Genomic DNA, 13,984 nt, shown 5'->3' with positions numbered 1-13,984 from the left:
ATATGATATATATATATGGGGATACAATCCACAATGAAGTAAATTCCTCTTGTAGTTTAAAAATATATATTTCTTGTATAGGATTAAAGCTTTCGACCATCAACTGTGGTCTTGTTCACTTTCACAGTTGATGGTCGAAAGCTTTAATCCTATACAAGAAATATATATTTTAAACTACAAGAGGAATTTACTTCATTGTGGATTGTATCCCCATTTACTTAGAGGTACGACATAGTACCTGGCTTCTGCATATATATATATATATATATATATATATATATATATATATATATATATATATATATATATATATATATAATATATGTAAATAAATTCTTCTGTTAAAACAGGATACGATGTTTTAAATCTAGGAACTATATTTCGGTGGTCTGAGTACAACCCTTATAATATATATATATATATTATATATATATATAGTATATAATTATATATATTTTAATATTATATATATATAATATATATATATATATATCAAAAAAGGCGGGTGAATATGTAGTCATCATTGGGGTTACCTAAAAACTCAATTGATCAATTAAAGAGTTTTATTATGATACATTTCGTGTCATCCTGGCACATCATCAGTCTGTAATATAAAATCACCTTGTAAATAATTTTAGTATTTTTAGCTTTTAACAATAGTTTTTATGAATAACTTTAGTATTTTATGTATTCCTTTTAAAATAGCAAGTAGACTTTAATTATATATTTTTTATATATGTGAATTGATTTTATATTACAGACTGATGATGTGTCAGGATGACACGAAACGTATCATAATAAACTCATATATATATATATATATATATAATATATATGATCTAATATATATATAGAGAGAGAGAGAGAGAGAGAGAGAGAGAGAGAGGAGAGAGAATATATTGGTCACTTTTACCATTTACTTATGTAATACAGTGCCCTCTGAACTCCCTGAATTCATCACATTTTCTGGGATACGCTCGTCACTACAAACCTTCAAGATCTTACTAATAAGAAATAACCTCGTTCTGATACTCTGGATGCGGGTTCGAATCTTCCCACGGACACCAGAATTACTTCATATTCTTGAATTCGCATCTAAGGCTTTGTAGTGACAAGCGTATCCAAAAAAAAAAAAAAAAAAGTGTGAAGATTTCGGGGGGAAGTTGAGGAAAAAAAAAAAAAAAAAAAATGGCGTCGTTGTGGTTACTAAAAATATTTATATAGTACTTAAATGATGGAAGAATCTAAAAAGCATGAATTCAATTCCAAAGCCGCATGAGAAGAGTCGTACCGAACTCAGCGGGAAAACGGCTGAAATGGCATTTGTAAAGAGACAAGAGACTGTGAGAGGAAGCAAACTGAATCCATCTAAAAAACACACATGTATTTGTGTGTGGGTGTACTATATATATACATATGTATATGTTTATATATTATAGTATATATATATATATATATATATATATATATATATATATATATAAATTATGTGTGTGTACGTACTATTATATTCAATTTCTCTCTCTCTTTCTCGAGTCTTCTCCTATGATTTCTATTCATACTTTTCCATAAATGTGCGAGAAAGTATAGAAGCAAATAAACATTAGGAGAGTGAATTAGACAAAACATCAATATGGTAACTACTCGCTATTGCAAAAAAAAAAAAAAAAAAAAGCCACCGATGACGTCACATAGTATTAAACCTTTTGATGAATACAGGAATTCCTGTGAACTTAGGACAGACACGTCCACGAGTAGAGAGAGGGGGGTAGGGATGGGGTGGGGGGGGGGCCCGGATCAATCCGGAATAGAGCGGATCAACTATTTTAATAAGTTAATGAGGGCTTCTGAAGATGAATTCCTTCGCTGGCTGGGTTCGTTTTGGGGTAATAAATGACGTCAAATACCCGGTTGCTCGTTGTTATAATGTTTTATTTTCTATTTCATTTTATTTTTGGAGTGGGGGGGGGGGGGATCGGGTGTTGAATCTCTGTTGGAGAATTGGGTTCGCTAACTAAAATGGGATGTACGCATCAACTTCCTGCCTGACGGCTGTCGCTTTTGTGTGTATATATGACACCGGCATTTTTGAATGAATTGAACTGAATATAGCATTTAGAACTAAGGCCAAGCACTGGGACCTGTGAGGTCATTCAGCGCTGAAACGGAAATTGAGAGTAAAAGGTTAGATACGCGTAACAGGAGGAAAACCTCAAAGCAGTTGCACTTTGAATCAATTGTTAGGAGAGGGTGGAGAGTAAGATGGAAGAAAGAGAATATGAACGGGGGTACAGTAAAAGGAATGAAAGTAGTTGCAGCTAGGGCCGAAGGGATGCTGCCCTGCAAAGAACTTTAAGTAATGCCTACAGTGCACCACTTCCTTTTTTGGGGGTTAGACCACTTTCTCACTCCGCGCCTTATCATTATGACCGCTGCTTGATTTGCTGGAAGCCTCAATGTGGCGCTTCCTGTTCCCCGAAGATCAGCGTTTATTACTCTCTCTCTCTCTCTCACCCAAATATCCCTTGTCATCGTAACTGCAGTTGTGATTCAATGTGTTATGATGTAATTGTAATGTAATGGTTATTACCCATTATAATTGTAATATACAATTCTTAAAGTAATTGTAATTGTAATTTACAATTTTTAAAGTCATTGTAAATTGCAATTTACATTCTTAAAGTAACTGTAATTTTAATTGTAATTCACACTATTTAAAATAACTTTATTTGACATTTTTAAAGTAACTAATTGTAATTTACATTTGTAAAGTAATTGTAATTGTAATCTTCAATGTAATTGTAATTTACATTTTTAAAGTAATTGTAATTTTAATTGCAATTTAAACTTTTTAAAGAAACTGTAATTTACAATTTTAAAGTAATTGTAATTGCCATTTACATTTTTTAAAACTAATTGTAATTACAATTTACATTCTTAAAAGTAATTGTAACTGTAATTTAGTTCTTCAAGTGTAATTACTCCAACCCTGGTGTGGACTCAGAATCTAGCAGCGCTAGTCAGTGATGACAGGAACTCATTTTAAACACGGCTGTACTAACGAACTAACGAGAGAGAGAGAGAGAGAGAGAGAGAGAGAGAGAGAGAGAGAGAAATTCTAAAAACCCCATCCTCGAACTGTAATATGTAGGTTACTTTGTCTCGCTGATCGATCGGAGGACGTGGAGACTATAGTAGATTCACATCAGCCGTGCATTTGATGTCTAGCCAGTCCCTTACGACGCTCCTGATTGGTTGTTGATAAGCCAGTCACAGGGCTGGAAACTCTCAGCCTCTCTCGAGAGTTCACATAGGTAGGATGTATGTTCCACCTCCTGAGGTATACGTCTTTCATGAGAGGTGGAACGTACATCCGTCTATGTGGACTCTCGAGAGAGACTGAGAGTTTCCAACCCTGTCATTGGCTTATCAACAGCCAATCAGGAGCGTCGTAGGGGACTGGCCTAGACATTAGATGCACGGATGATGTGAATCTACTATAGCTATTCTGACAGTGTTTGTTCAAGAGCATTTCACGTAGAATGCTACTGCCTGGATCTGGGGTTCATTGAAAGGGGGAGAATCTCTTTTTGCATCGGTACGATTGGGGTGATAAACCCTACAATAAATGAGACAGGAAAAAAAAAAATGTCACGATTGCGGCTAGGGAAAACGTGTCACAATTAACTTACAGACTGTTGTTTACATTTTCACGGTAATCCCCAACGTGCTTGTACTAAACACGCCGCAAAGGTGGATACGTGCCGGGTTAAAATTTTATCCTTGGAGGTCAATGTCTAGGAAAAATGAATGAGGCCTTCAACTGCCATATTTAAAGTAGGAATAATGTCCTGTGTACCTCTTTATATCGTCGTAGGAAAGACTTCTCTCATCCGCAAGTTTTATTGTGATACATATCAATGCTTCAAAGGTACGACTATACAAAAAGTGGCAAGACAATTACTTGTATAATCCTCTCATTCCCACCTTAAAACACAAACTTCATCTATAATTCATGACCAATTTATTTACATTTCCACTTTCCCATCGTTCATTCTCCTTGATTCAATCTCCGTCATTGTTCAGTGGCTGTCTTCCACTTGATAAAGTTACTTTTTTTCAACTATGGAGGCCGATGGAATGGGGTCTACCTAATACGCTTTTCTAGTCCTGAACGAGATGAATAAGTTAAAATGAAAGAGGGAAACGCACCAGCTGGAATAGAATTCCGAAGCTTTGAAGTGATTTCCTGGCGGGTGTTAAGAGATCAGAAATAATATTATCTCTGTATTCTGTTACTTCGTTCTCGCGATCACCGAAATGTTAAATCGCTAGTTTTCTCTCTCTCTCTCTCTCTCTCTCTCTCTCTCTCTCTCTCTCTCTCTCTCTCTCTCTCGCTTTGGAAGCACCACGTGGATGTTGAACAGGACTCAGGAAGTTCCATACGATAAACTGCACTTTATTTTCACATTTTGGGACATAGATACAACTAGAAAAAACCACTTTATGACACTTAATACTTATCAGAGCAACCAGAAGGTTACGTAGCGATCTCACGGTAAAAAATAAATAAATAAACAAAACAAATATCTTCACTTTATATCAGCATTTATGTGGGTCATAACAACATACTTGGCAACTCTCAGTGACCGCCCTTTTGAGAGTAAACAGTACTGGAATCGGCCTAACACCTATGTACTAAATTTTTTATACATCATATACAACAAAATTTAGTATATTAAATGTATTAGATTTGCTACCATACACTAGTATGTATATAAATGTATCACAGCGTTGTATGAAGAGCCCTTTCCTTCACGCTGCGCTGGTATTAAACTTTCCGCAAATAGTCTCATGTTTTCAATAGTTCTGGAAGTCTCCCACCACTACTGATAAAATGACCTACATTCGGACTCTCTCTCAAACAACGAAAAGCCACAGTCCCTGATTTGACTTTCATAATAGTCGTCTGAGCGAACTAAAAAAAAAAAAAGATTTCAGAACTCGTAAACCAGAGATTTACTATTATAGTTCACAAATCTCTTTTCGCTCTCGAGAATACATAAGAGGTAACAGGTCAGGACGACATTTGAAAAGTTGAGAGGCAATGCGGCTTTTATGATGTTTGTTTCCCCCCTCGAAGAATCGAAGAATCTTACGCAGAACAAAAGGAGAACGATGGCGCGCAGATTTCATAACGCTCGTCTTATTAAAGGCGCTGTCACACAAGCGAAATTTCCGTTGACTTTTGAAATTGTCGTCGACTTTTCATGTTTTGACGACGACTTTCTGGTGTCGTCGTCACGAATTTTGAAAACGGTACCGATCGATTTCAACCCATCGCTACCGTCGACTTTATTGTTTGTTTATATGTCGGAGAGCGCGCATTTCAAGTCATCAGATGCGAGATGGAGTTTTGGACAGTGGACAAGATTGCCAGAACAGATTTTGGTCGAAGAAATGGGGGAGAGACAATGCTTATGGGACCATAAGCATGATAGTTTTATGAAAAAAGGTCTAAAAATAAAAAATTACCAAGAAATCACCATGCGACTCAGGGAAAACTTTCCTGAACTTGCTGATCTTTATACAGATAAGCATGCTATATCGTGAATATCAGATTGTTATATAGCCTAGGTCTGCTCTCATTATGTTTTTTGTTTGTTTGTATCAGCAAATAATATAAACAAAAATCTTTAAAATTTTTGCAGTGTTTCTCTAGCTTAATTTATAATATAGTCTGACTCCGGCGCTTGGCTATGTGCCAAAAATTTTATAATCTAATCTAATCTAATACAGTCTGACTGTGGTTGTGTAAACAAGGTTACGAATAGCCTATCTAGGCTAGTCCTAGCTTATTTTTTTAAATAAAACTTTTCACGTCCTTTTAACTAGGACCGAACCCAAAGATTTTTTGTTAATTCTATGCAGCATCATTAAACACACGCAAGTACGACCCATTAGTTGCTTTGTGTTATAAAGCATAGTTGTTTTATCATTCCGGGAAGTCACAGCTTAGATGGTATGTTTACGTTTTGACGACGACAACCACCGTATGAAGAAGAACGTGTGTGACAACCAGAGTACGGAATGACGTCGACTTCTTTGGAAAGTTGACGACAAACTCAGAAAAAGTCGACGGAAATTTCGCTAGTGTGACAGCGCCTTTAGACTATAAGAAACTTACGTTGTGAGGTGATAAGTTTGTATTTTTTCATAAACTTTCTCACTCTTTTGAAGAGAATAACGAATATAACGAGACAATGTAAACAATTTTTCCTAGGCCGAGCGCCTCACTTGGAAATTGCTGACGCCATTGTTTTAAAGTAATGATAATAAAATAAATAGAAAGCATGCAGTTTTGCGATGAAAGCAGGTTACGTGACCAATGACGTTCGAGGACATACCGATTTAATTCGTTATCATTTGACTTGCCTCAGTGATAAGGGATAGCTGATATTTATATAGATTAGGAGGGCTCTGTATTCATACTGTGCTGAAGATATCAGCTCACCCCTTGGCCCCCTCCACCCCAACTCTCTCTCTCTCTCTCTCTCTCTCTCTCTCTCTCTCTCTCTCTCTCTCTCTCTCTCTCTCTCAGTGTTAAATTAGGATACATCAGGACCAAATTGCTACAGTATATGAATTCATCCCTGAGAGAGAGTCCCACTAGCGTTGATTGCCGAGGGATATGAACCCCAGGGGAATAAAGGATGTCGCATAAGGAAGGATTAATCCTGGCATAAGGAAGGATGTGACCCATTGACTCAAATTGTGGGATGATGAACCAAAAGGCCGAGGGAGGCAATTCTCTCTCTCTCTCTCTCTCTCTCTCTCTCTCTCTCTCTCTCTCTCTCTCTCTCTCTGCTACTTCCCACCGTCATATATTAAATCTCTAATAGGTTTGGTTTGCATTGTTCCGGTGATAAAAACAAGCTTGAATTAGAACATCTGCAGCTTAGGCCTAATACCGACAATCTCTCTCTCTCTCTCTCTCTCTCTCTCTCTCTCTCTCTCTGGTGTATCCAAATTCTAATAGGTTTGGTTTCCACTGTGATGACCCGCGTGAAATTGACTTCGTGATTCTAAAGAATGCGTCCTTACATGGACTGGACGTGACGCCAGTTAGTCGTATTAATGAATCAACCAAAGGGAATTTAAAGTCGGTAAGCGGGCATTTTGGAACCCGTTTGGAAGACTTTCATCTCCAGCAATGTCACCGTTTCCACATTTCAATTATCACTAAAAAAAAAAAAAAAAAAAAAAAAAAAAAAAAAAAAAAAAAAAACTACAGGGTGTCACCATATTGTTACGTCTACCTGTTGATGTGGTATATAATGGAATATAAAATTTAGGCCTAGCTCTGGGACCTACGAGGTCATTCACAGCGCTGAGGTGGGAAATTACGAGTATAGATTGGTTGAAAGGTGTAACAGGAGGAAAACCTCACGGTTGCACTATGAAACAATTGTTACAGTAGATTCACATCAACCGTGCGTTTGATGTCTAGGCCCTTCCCTTATGACGCTCCTGATTGGCTGTTGATAAGCCAATGGCACGGTTGGAAACTCTCAGACTCTATCGAAAGTTCACGTAGGAAGGATGTATGTTCCACCTCTCCTGAAAGACGCATACTTCAGGAGAGATGGAACATACATCCTACCTATGTGAACTCTCGAGAGAGACTGAGAGTTTCCAGATCTGTCATTGGCTTATCAACAGCCAATCAGGAGTGTCATAAGGGACTGGCCTAGACATCAAATGCACGGCTAATGTGAATCTTCTATATTAAAGGGTGGAACGTAAGATGGAATAAATAGAATAAGAACGGAGGTACGGTTAAAGGCATGGAAGAAATTAGAATAGAAATAATGCCTCTTTTCTTTGATTTTTTCGGTGTAACTAAACTCATGTTAAAATAAAAGTTGACGACAAAACGTAAAAATGATTAAAATGAATTTTTCCGGTTATGACTTTTCCGTCACTTCAAGAGGTTTACTGTACATCCACTGCAAGTCAGGCCAGTTCGTGCGTCTTTGTTGATTGCACCACAGTCCTGTTATTTCCGGGAATAACAGTTAAGAGCGATTAACACGAGGGCCGACGGGAAGGGCAACCCCGACACCCAAATCTAGCTAAAGTAAGGCATCCTCATCTAATTACCCCTCTGGGGAGGGAGTAGTGCCGTCAGTGCGCCTCATGAGGTGCAATGTAGGCATTAACATCAGGCTCTTTGCAGCGTCCCTTCCACCCATAGCTGCAACCCTTTTCATTCCTTTTACTGTACTTCCGTTCATAGTCTCTTTCTTCCATCTTACTGTCCACCCTCTCCTCTATTACAACAACTGATTCATAGTGCAACTGTGAGGTTTTCCCCCTGTTGCACCTTCCAAACCTTTTCACTGTTTCTTTCCGTTTCAGTACTGGACATGTATGCCTAAAAATCTATATAAAATCACCTAATTATACTCAAACAATGGCTGGCTAAGAGGAACACAAACACCTAAGTAAACGTCCAAGCCACCTCCTAACAAAGAATAAGAAGAAGAATCCAGGTTGACCTACAACTAGCTTCAATTTTCTCAAGAATGACTAGTTTAATCTAAGGAAGACCTAAAATATAAACGTCTTGCATTACAATTCCTTGTAGCTCCTAGAGGACTTACAGATATAACTGTACAGAACTGCACCAATACTCACCTCTGACCTCGGCGTAAGTGCAGGAGTCTTCACAGGTTCTCCTCTTGAGCCGTAAATTTAAGTCCTAGAAAAGAGATCGAATAGACATGTCAGCCTTGAATATGAATTTCATGCAGAATAAGAAGTAATTATAATAATAACGTTGTCATCAACAAGGAAAATGGCTGTGATACTGAATAAAATAACGTAATTATGAACCAGATGGGGGTAATAATTGAAGGACTACTGTTAGTCCAAGTTTAGTGCATAACATCGACGACAATAATAATTAAAGTAAACGCAGGGAGAACGATTATATCAATAATGGTATCGGTATGGATTAAAACAACGAAAGTCGCAGTATGTGACCCAGCAGAATATAATACTCCTAAAATGATCAAGTTGGCACATTCTCTCACAGTCACACCGCAACAACTGCAGTTAAATGTTGAAAAATGTAAACAAAGGTGGAATCCCGGTTACTCGCCTTTCTGCCACCCAACTTGACGCCCACCTAAAACTAAACCTTAAGGTACCTGTCTGCTGATTTTGACTTACTGTCGAGTCAGAAATTGATTGCAATGAAGAATAAATGGGGTTCATTTTTGTGCTGATTCCGCGAGTTCGTCAGTGCTAAGAATCTGCCGTTTTTTTTTTTTTTTTTTTTTTTGTGAGTTGGCTCTTCTTGGAATTTGCTAGGATGAACAAATTTCAATATTATCTGCCATGCTACTTTTAGGCGCAATTTCTCTGTATCATTTCTAAATGTTTTATATATATATGATATATATATATATATTATATATATATATGTATATATATATATATCTTATATATGATTATATATATATATATATATATATATATATATATATATATATATATATATATATATATACGTATATATCATGGTTTATTCCTGGACAACGTTAGACCTTGTCAAAAACTGAAAACTAATTATATATTAATAGAATATATATATATATCTATATATAATATATATATATATATATTAAATATATATCATATATATATATATAAGATATATATGTGTGTGTGGTGTGTGTGTGTGTGTGTGTGTGTGTGTGTGTGTGTGTGTGTGTGAGCAGATCTCACAGAGGACGTTCCGTTCACAAGACAGCACCATAATACCAAGAATTTAATCGAGCCAGAATGAAAGAAAATTCAGCATAGTAAAGGATGTGTACCCAAGGTTTGACGTACACAAGGTCTAGGTATACGGCTCCAAGGTGTACCCCGGCCCGCACGGGCTCTCGCTCCTAGAGGCTGCCCGTAGAAAGCACCAAGGAGATCACGTGGGGTAATGAAGTCTCTAGCCCCGATCCAGTCGTGTTTTCGTTTTGCCTCGAGCTATTGTGTGCGTACCGTGTGCATTTTCAAGTCATCATTTCTGGGGAAGGTGTTGGACAGCGGCGTCAGAGGAACATTGCTCTCTCTCTCTCTCTCTCTCTCTCACACACACATTTCTTTTCCTCAACGTATCATTTCGCATTATGGGCAATAGCTTCCCAACTAATGATTATAACATGCTCTGATTGGTAATATCGACTGTGAAATTATGATAATATACAGCTGTCAAAGTGTACAGATATTTAGGTAAATAGCATAAATAAATAAAGGGCAAACATATAAGACTATAATCTGTCAAACACTTAACATCGCTGGCGGAGGGAGGAGGTGTGGGGATGGGAGAGTAATTGGAGCAGTGACACCTCATGGTTTAGCAGAGCCGCCTCAAGTGAACGTTTTCTGAAGTATAGACTCTGAATTCAGCACACGCGAGTTTAGATATTTTCACTGGATTTTTTTTTTTTTTTTTTTTTTTTTTGACAAACAAACCAAACCTCTGTTTCTGCGGCGTTGCCAGGTCCTTCTGACCATTTTAATCCACACCTGGTTTGATCTCTTTAATCTATGGGCAGGCCAAGATAAAGAGAAAGGGGCCGGCTAAGGGGTTTCATTCTTCATGAGCGCAGATTTGAAATGTCAATAGTCTTCCTTTGATTTGTTTCCTACGTCATATTTCTTTTTAACCACGCCGTGATAGGAAAGTTGAAATCCCTTAGCTATAACGAAGAACAAAATTATCTACTTTGAAAAATTATCGTACAAACAGAAAGAATTTGTCAAATAATGGATTTCCTCAATTCTGGTTATATAGTATTTTTCTATCACGTGCATTTGAATGTTATTTATCAGGCAGTTGTTTTAGGAAGAATTGTAAAATCCTTTTTGATAATTTAAAGACAAGAATCTATGTAAAGAATCTCATTAACTAAGCTTAATAGAACACAAATCTCCAGCTATATTGTTTTCCAATTCATTCATTTATGCAATTTAGGACTTGAGAGGCCAAGCAACTAATACTTGAATAGACAATTTTTTTTCACAACAGAGGAGTACATTTTCAATTTTATTTGACATATGAAGTTATATAAGTCACAAATGACTCAATGAATTCATTAATGTACACATCATTTCAAATGCCTTCATTTACAATTCTTTCTGCGTACATGATTTACAACTTTTTTTCCAATTTTCGGTACTTACAGATACCAAGGCCTCATACATTATAAATGATAAAGTGGTAACCGCAAAATTTGGTGTCCATTCTGAGTGGCTATGTCATCAATGATGTACTTGGGATCAAGTGAATTTTTCATTGATTTTACAATTTCAGTCATTCACATTTGTTAAGGTAATCAATAGGGTTTACGCCTTTTTTACTCAACCAATCTCTCATATCGCTTTTTGTATTGGAAACTGTTGGTCTATCAATCTCCATGGTGTTTAAGGAAGCTTTCTGTGAGAGACGGAATATTATTTCCACCCATTCTATACGATTTGACAAAGGGTCTCTGTGAACTGCCCCCAGCGACTTTAAGAACCAATAGGCATAGGTCTAGAGAAACAAAATAGTATTGGTAATCCGGGCTGAATTCGTTGCCTCTCCCTGATTTATCCAGTTACCTGGAAAGCTGTTCCTGGCCTGAAGACCTTCCTCAAAATTAATCACCTTTGTATGCATTAAAATAGCTATGTACCATCTCTTTATCTTGGGTGTGGTTTGTAGAACCGATTCTTTCTGCGCGCGAACGCGCATGCGCTTTGTTTTGTGGTTGCGACGGCATATTTTCCCCTATGGTCGGCAGGGAACGCCGAGTTTGGGAGACAAAGACTTGTTTTTAAGAAAATAGAGTGGGTCTATCCAGTATTTCATCACCCACTTTATTTCATTTTCTCCCTATCATTCCCTTTGCCTATTCGTTACCTTTTAGGCTTATTTAGTGCTTCCTCTTACACTATCTGCGTCCTTCCTTGCGCCTTTTCCTTGTACTTAATCTTCGCTTGTTGCTAATATTATGCCTTTCCTTTTATTAGGCCTTTTACCCAATCCTTTCCTTTTGAGCACTCTTCACCTTGCAGTGTGTGTTGTGGTGTGTGTGTGTGTGTGTGTGTGTGTGTGTGTGTGTGTGTGTGTGTGAAAGGTGAATTAAAATTCTCCCTCACTAACGGTCACTGACCCATGCGTTAACTTCCCAACCAAAACTTTTTCACAAGCGCCTACAACTTTTCAAAGTATCGGAACACTTCGCGCACCTGGCAGCTTTTCTTCAGAGTATCCGAACATGTGTTTATCTTGCCTGCCAAGCCCTAACCCCAAATCCTGATAGAAGTCACACTTATCCGATAAGAGGTGGTTTACCAGTTACTTCCATTTCCCTCATATTCCCCCCAATCTCTTGGTATTTGTTGCTATACATTTTCCGATCAATTTTTGGCCTTTTGGAAAATGTATTTAGTCATAATAAATAGATTTCATGGGACAAGTCAGGGCCGGATTAAGCTGGCGGGAGTCCCAGTTTTATTTAGGAAACTCTACAATGGGATATTCTTCTGATGTTATTATACATAAACACAAAATAAAATAAGCATAAGTTATTCTTATCATATATTTTTTTACACATATACATTCATTTATATAAAAATAATAATGTAACTCACGCATATAATTATAATAGCTCAATTCTTTCTGTGTGATGTTACATGTACTATAGCCAGGATTACTTTCTCGACGCTTTTCTCGATTTTTTTTTTATTGCAAATTCACTGATGATTTCGTTGAAGTCCAGTTCACGCAACATATCTGTCTCGAGGCTCATTCAAGTCAGATTTACCAAACGTTTCTGTTTCATAGATGTCCGTAATCTGTTTTCAATTAATTTTAGCTTTGAGAAAGAGCGCTCCAACACTGCAGTTTGACACCATCAAAACCAGGTATATTCGTAGAACTATCTCTATGTTTGGGAAAGTGTCCTGCACATCCTTGTCCAATATAAATCTATACAGGAAAAGCTCAGTGCTGGTATCTGCTGGCTCCTCATCTGTGAAGTTCGTGAAGTTCGTCTGAAGAAAGCTTTTGCAGATGTCTTAAAAAAACTAAACTGACTTGCACTCACTCTCTCTCTCTCTCTCTCTCTCTCTCTCTCTCTCTCTCTCTCTCTCTCTCTCTCTCTCTCTCTCTCATTTTATGGGAATTTTGCTATTCAGTATAGATTTTTCAAGATTTCCGGGATTTTAACTTTTTGTTTTTCAAGCTTTCAAGACCATGATTTTTCAAGGTCTTGAAAAATTTTCCAAGCGCTGGCAGCACTGGAAGGGAGGAAAAGGAGGGTTTCAGAGCGTGTGACTTTTTATTAGATCACAACTTTAGCTTAGATCTCACTTCCTGCTTTAATGGCTTGGCAATTGTTTAGTTATGGTTAATGACTGAGAAGGGGAAATATGTTTAACTTGATTACAAGTTAAAATATATAATATCTTCTTACTCTTGATAACTTTTAACATTGTAGCTGGAGGCTAATTCTTCGAACATTTCATCTGAACACTAGGGAACCGTAAGCGTGACTAGCGTAAACCGTTATAATTAATTCAATTTAGATATACTTATAGATGCTATTATCTCGCGTGAGACATATAGATTAACGAGTTAGGTTGTATTCTAACTATGACACGTCTTAGAAACTTGATTTGGCTGTAATACAAAAAATACTGAGGCATGTTATTTTGCAACCACAAATAATTACAATTTGAAACACAACTTACTACCATAGTGATACAAACATTCGTAACATTCGTATGTACGAGCATCATGTTATTGTCAAACTTAATAATGCAATTTCAATTTGGCTACTATGAGTAATATAAGTGCCCGATTGCAATACTAACCTTATTAAATTAAAATGTACTGTTTCTATTGGTGGGAGGCCCCCTCTTGATGGGT

General features: G+C 37.1%; 2 protein-coding genes across 3 annotated transcripts in view; one reads left to right on the top strand and one right to left on the bottom strand.

Moving 5' to 3' along the window:
- Positions 1–13,984, top strand: part of LOC135217033 (5-phosphohydroxy-L-lysine phospho-lyase-like) — an 84,161-nt gene that overhangs the window by 1,232 nt on the left and 68,945 nt on the right. The gene's annotated exons all lie outside the window — the stretch shown is intronic.
- LOC135217035 (uncharacterized) overlaps positions 1–13,984 on the bottom strand; it is a 91,188-nt gene that overhangs the window by 26,391 nt on the left and 50,813 nt on the right. For both annotated transcript variants that reach the window (XR_010315009.1, XM_064252631.1), the window contains exon 2: positions 8,701–8,764. Coding sequence is in view for 1 of the 2 variants with exons in the window: in XM_064252631.1 (XP_064108701.1) it covers positions 8,701–8,764 (64 nt within the window). In the remaining variant the exon portion in view is untranslated. The remainder of the gene's footprint in view (positions 1–8,700; positions 8,765–13,984) is intronic.

The sequence above is a fragment of the Macrobrachium nipponense genome, chromosome 7 (assembly GCF_015104395.2).
Source record: "Macrobrachium nipponense isolate FS-2020 chromosome 7, ASM1510439v2, whole genome shotgun sequence".
NCBI classification, from domain to species: Eukaryota; Metazoa; Arthropoda; class Malacostraca; order Decapoda; family Palaemonidae; genus Macrobrachium; species Macrobrachium nipponense.
The sequence above is the reverse complement of the archived record's forward strand: the minus strand, read 5'-3'. Positions and strand labels throughout refer to the sequence as shown.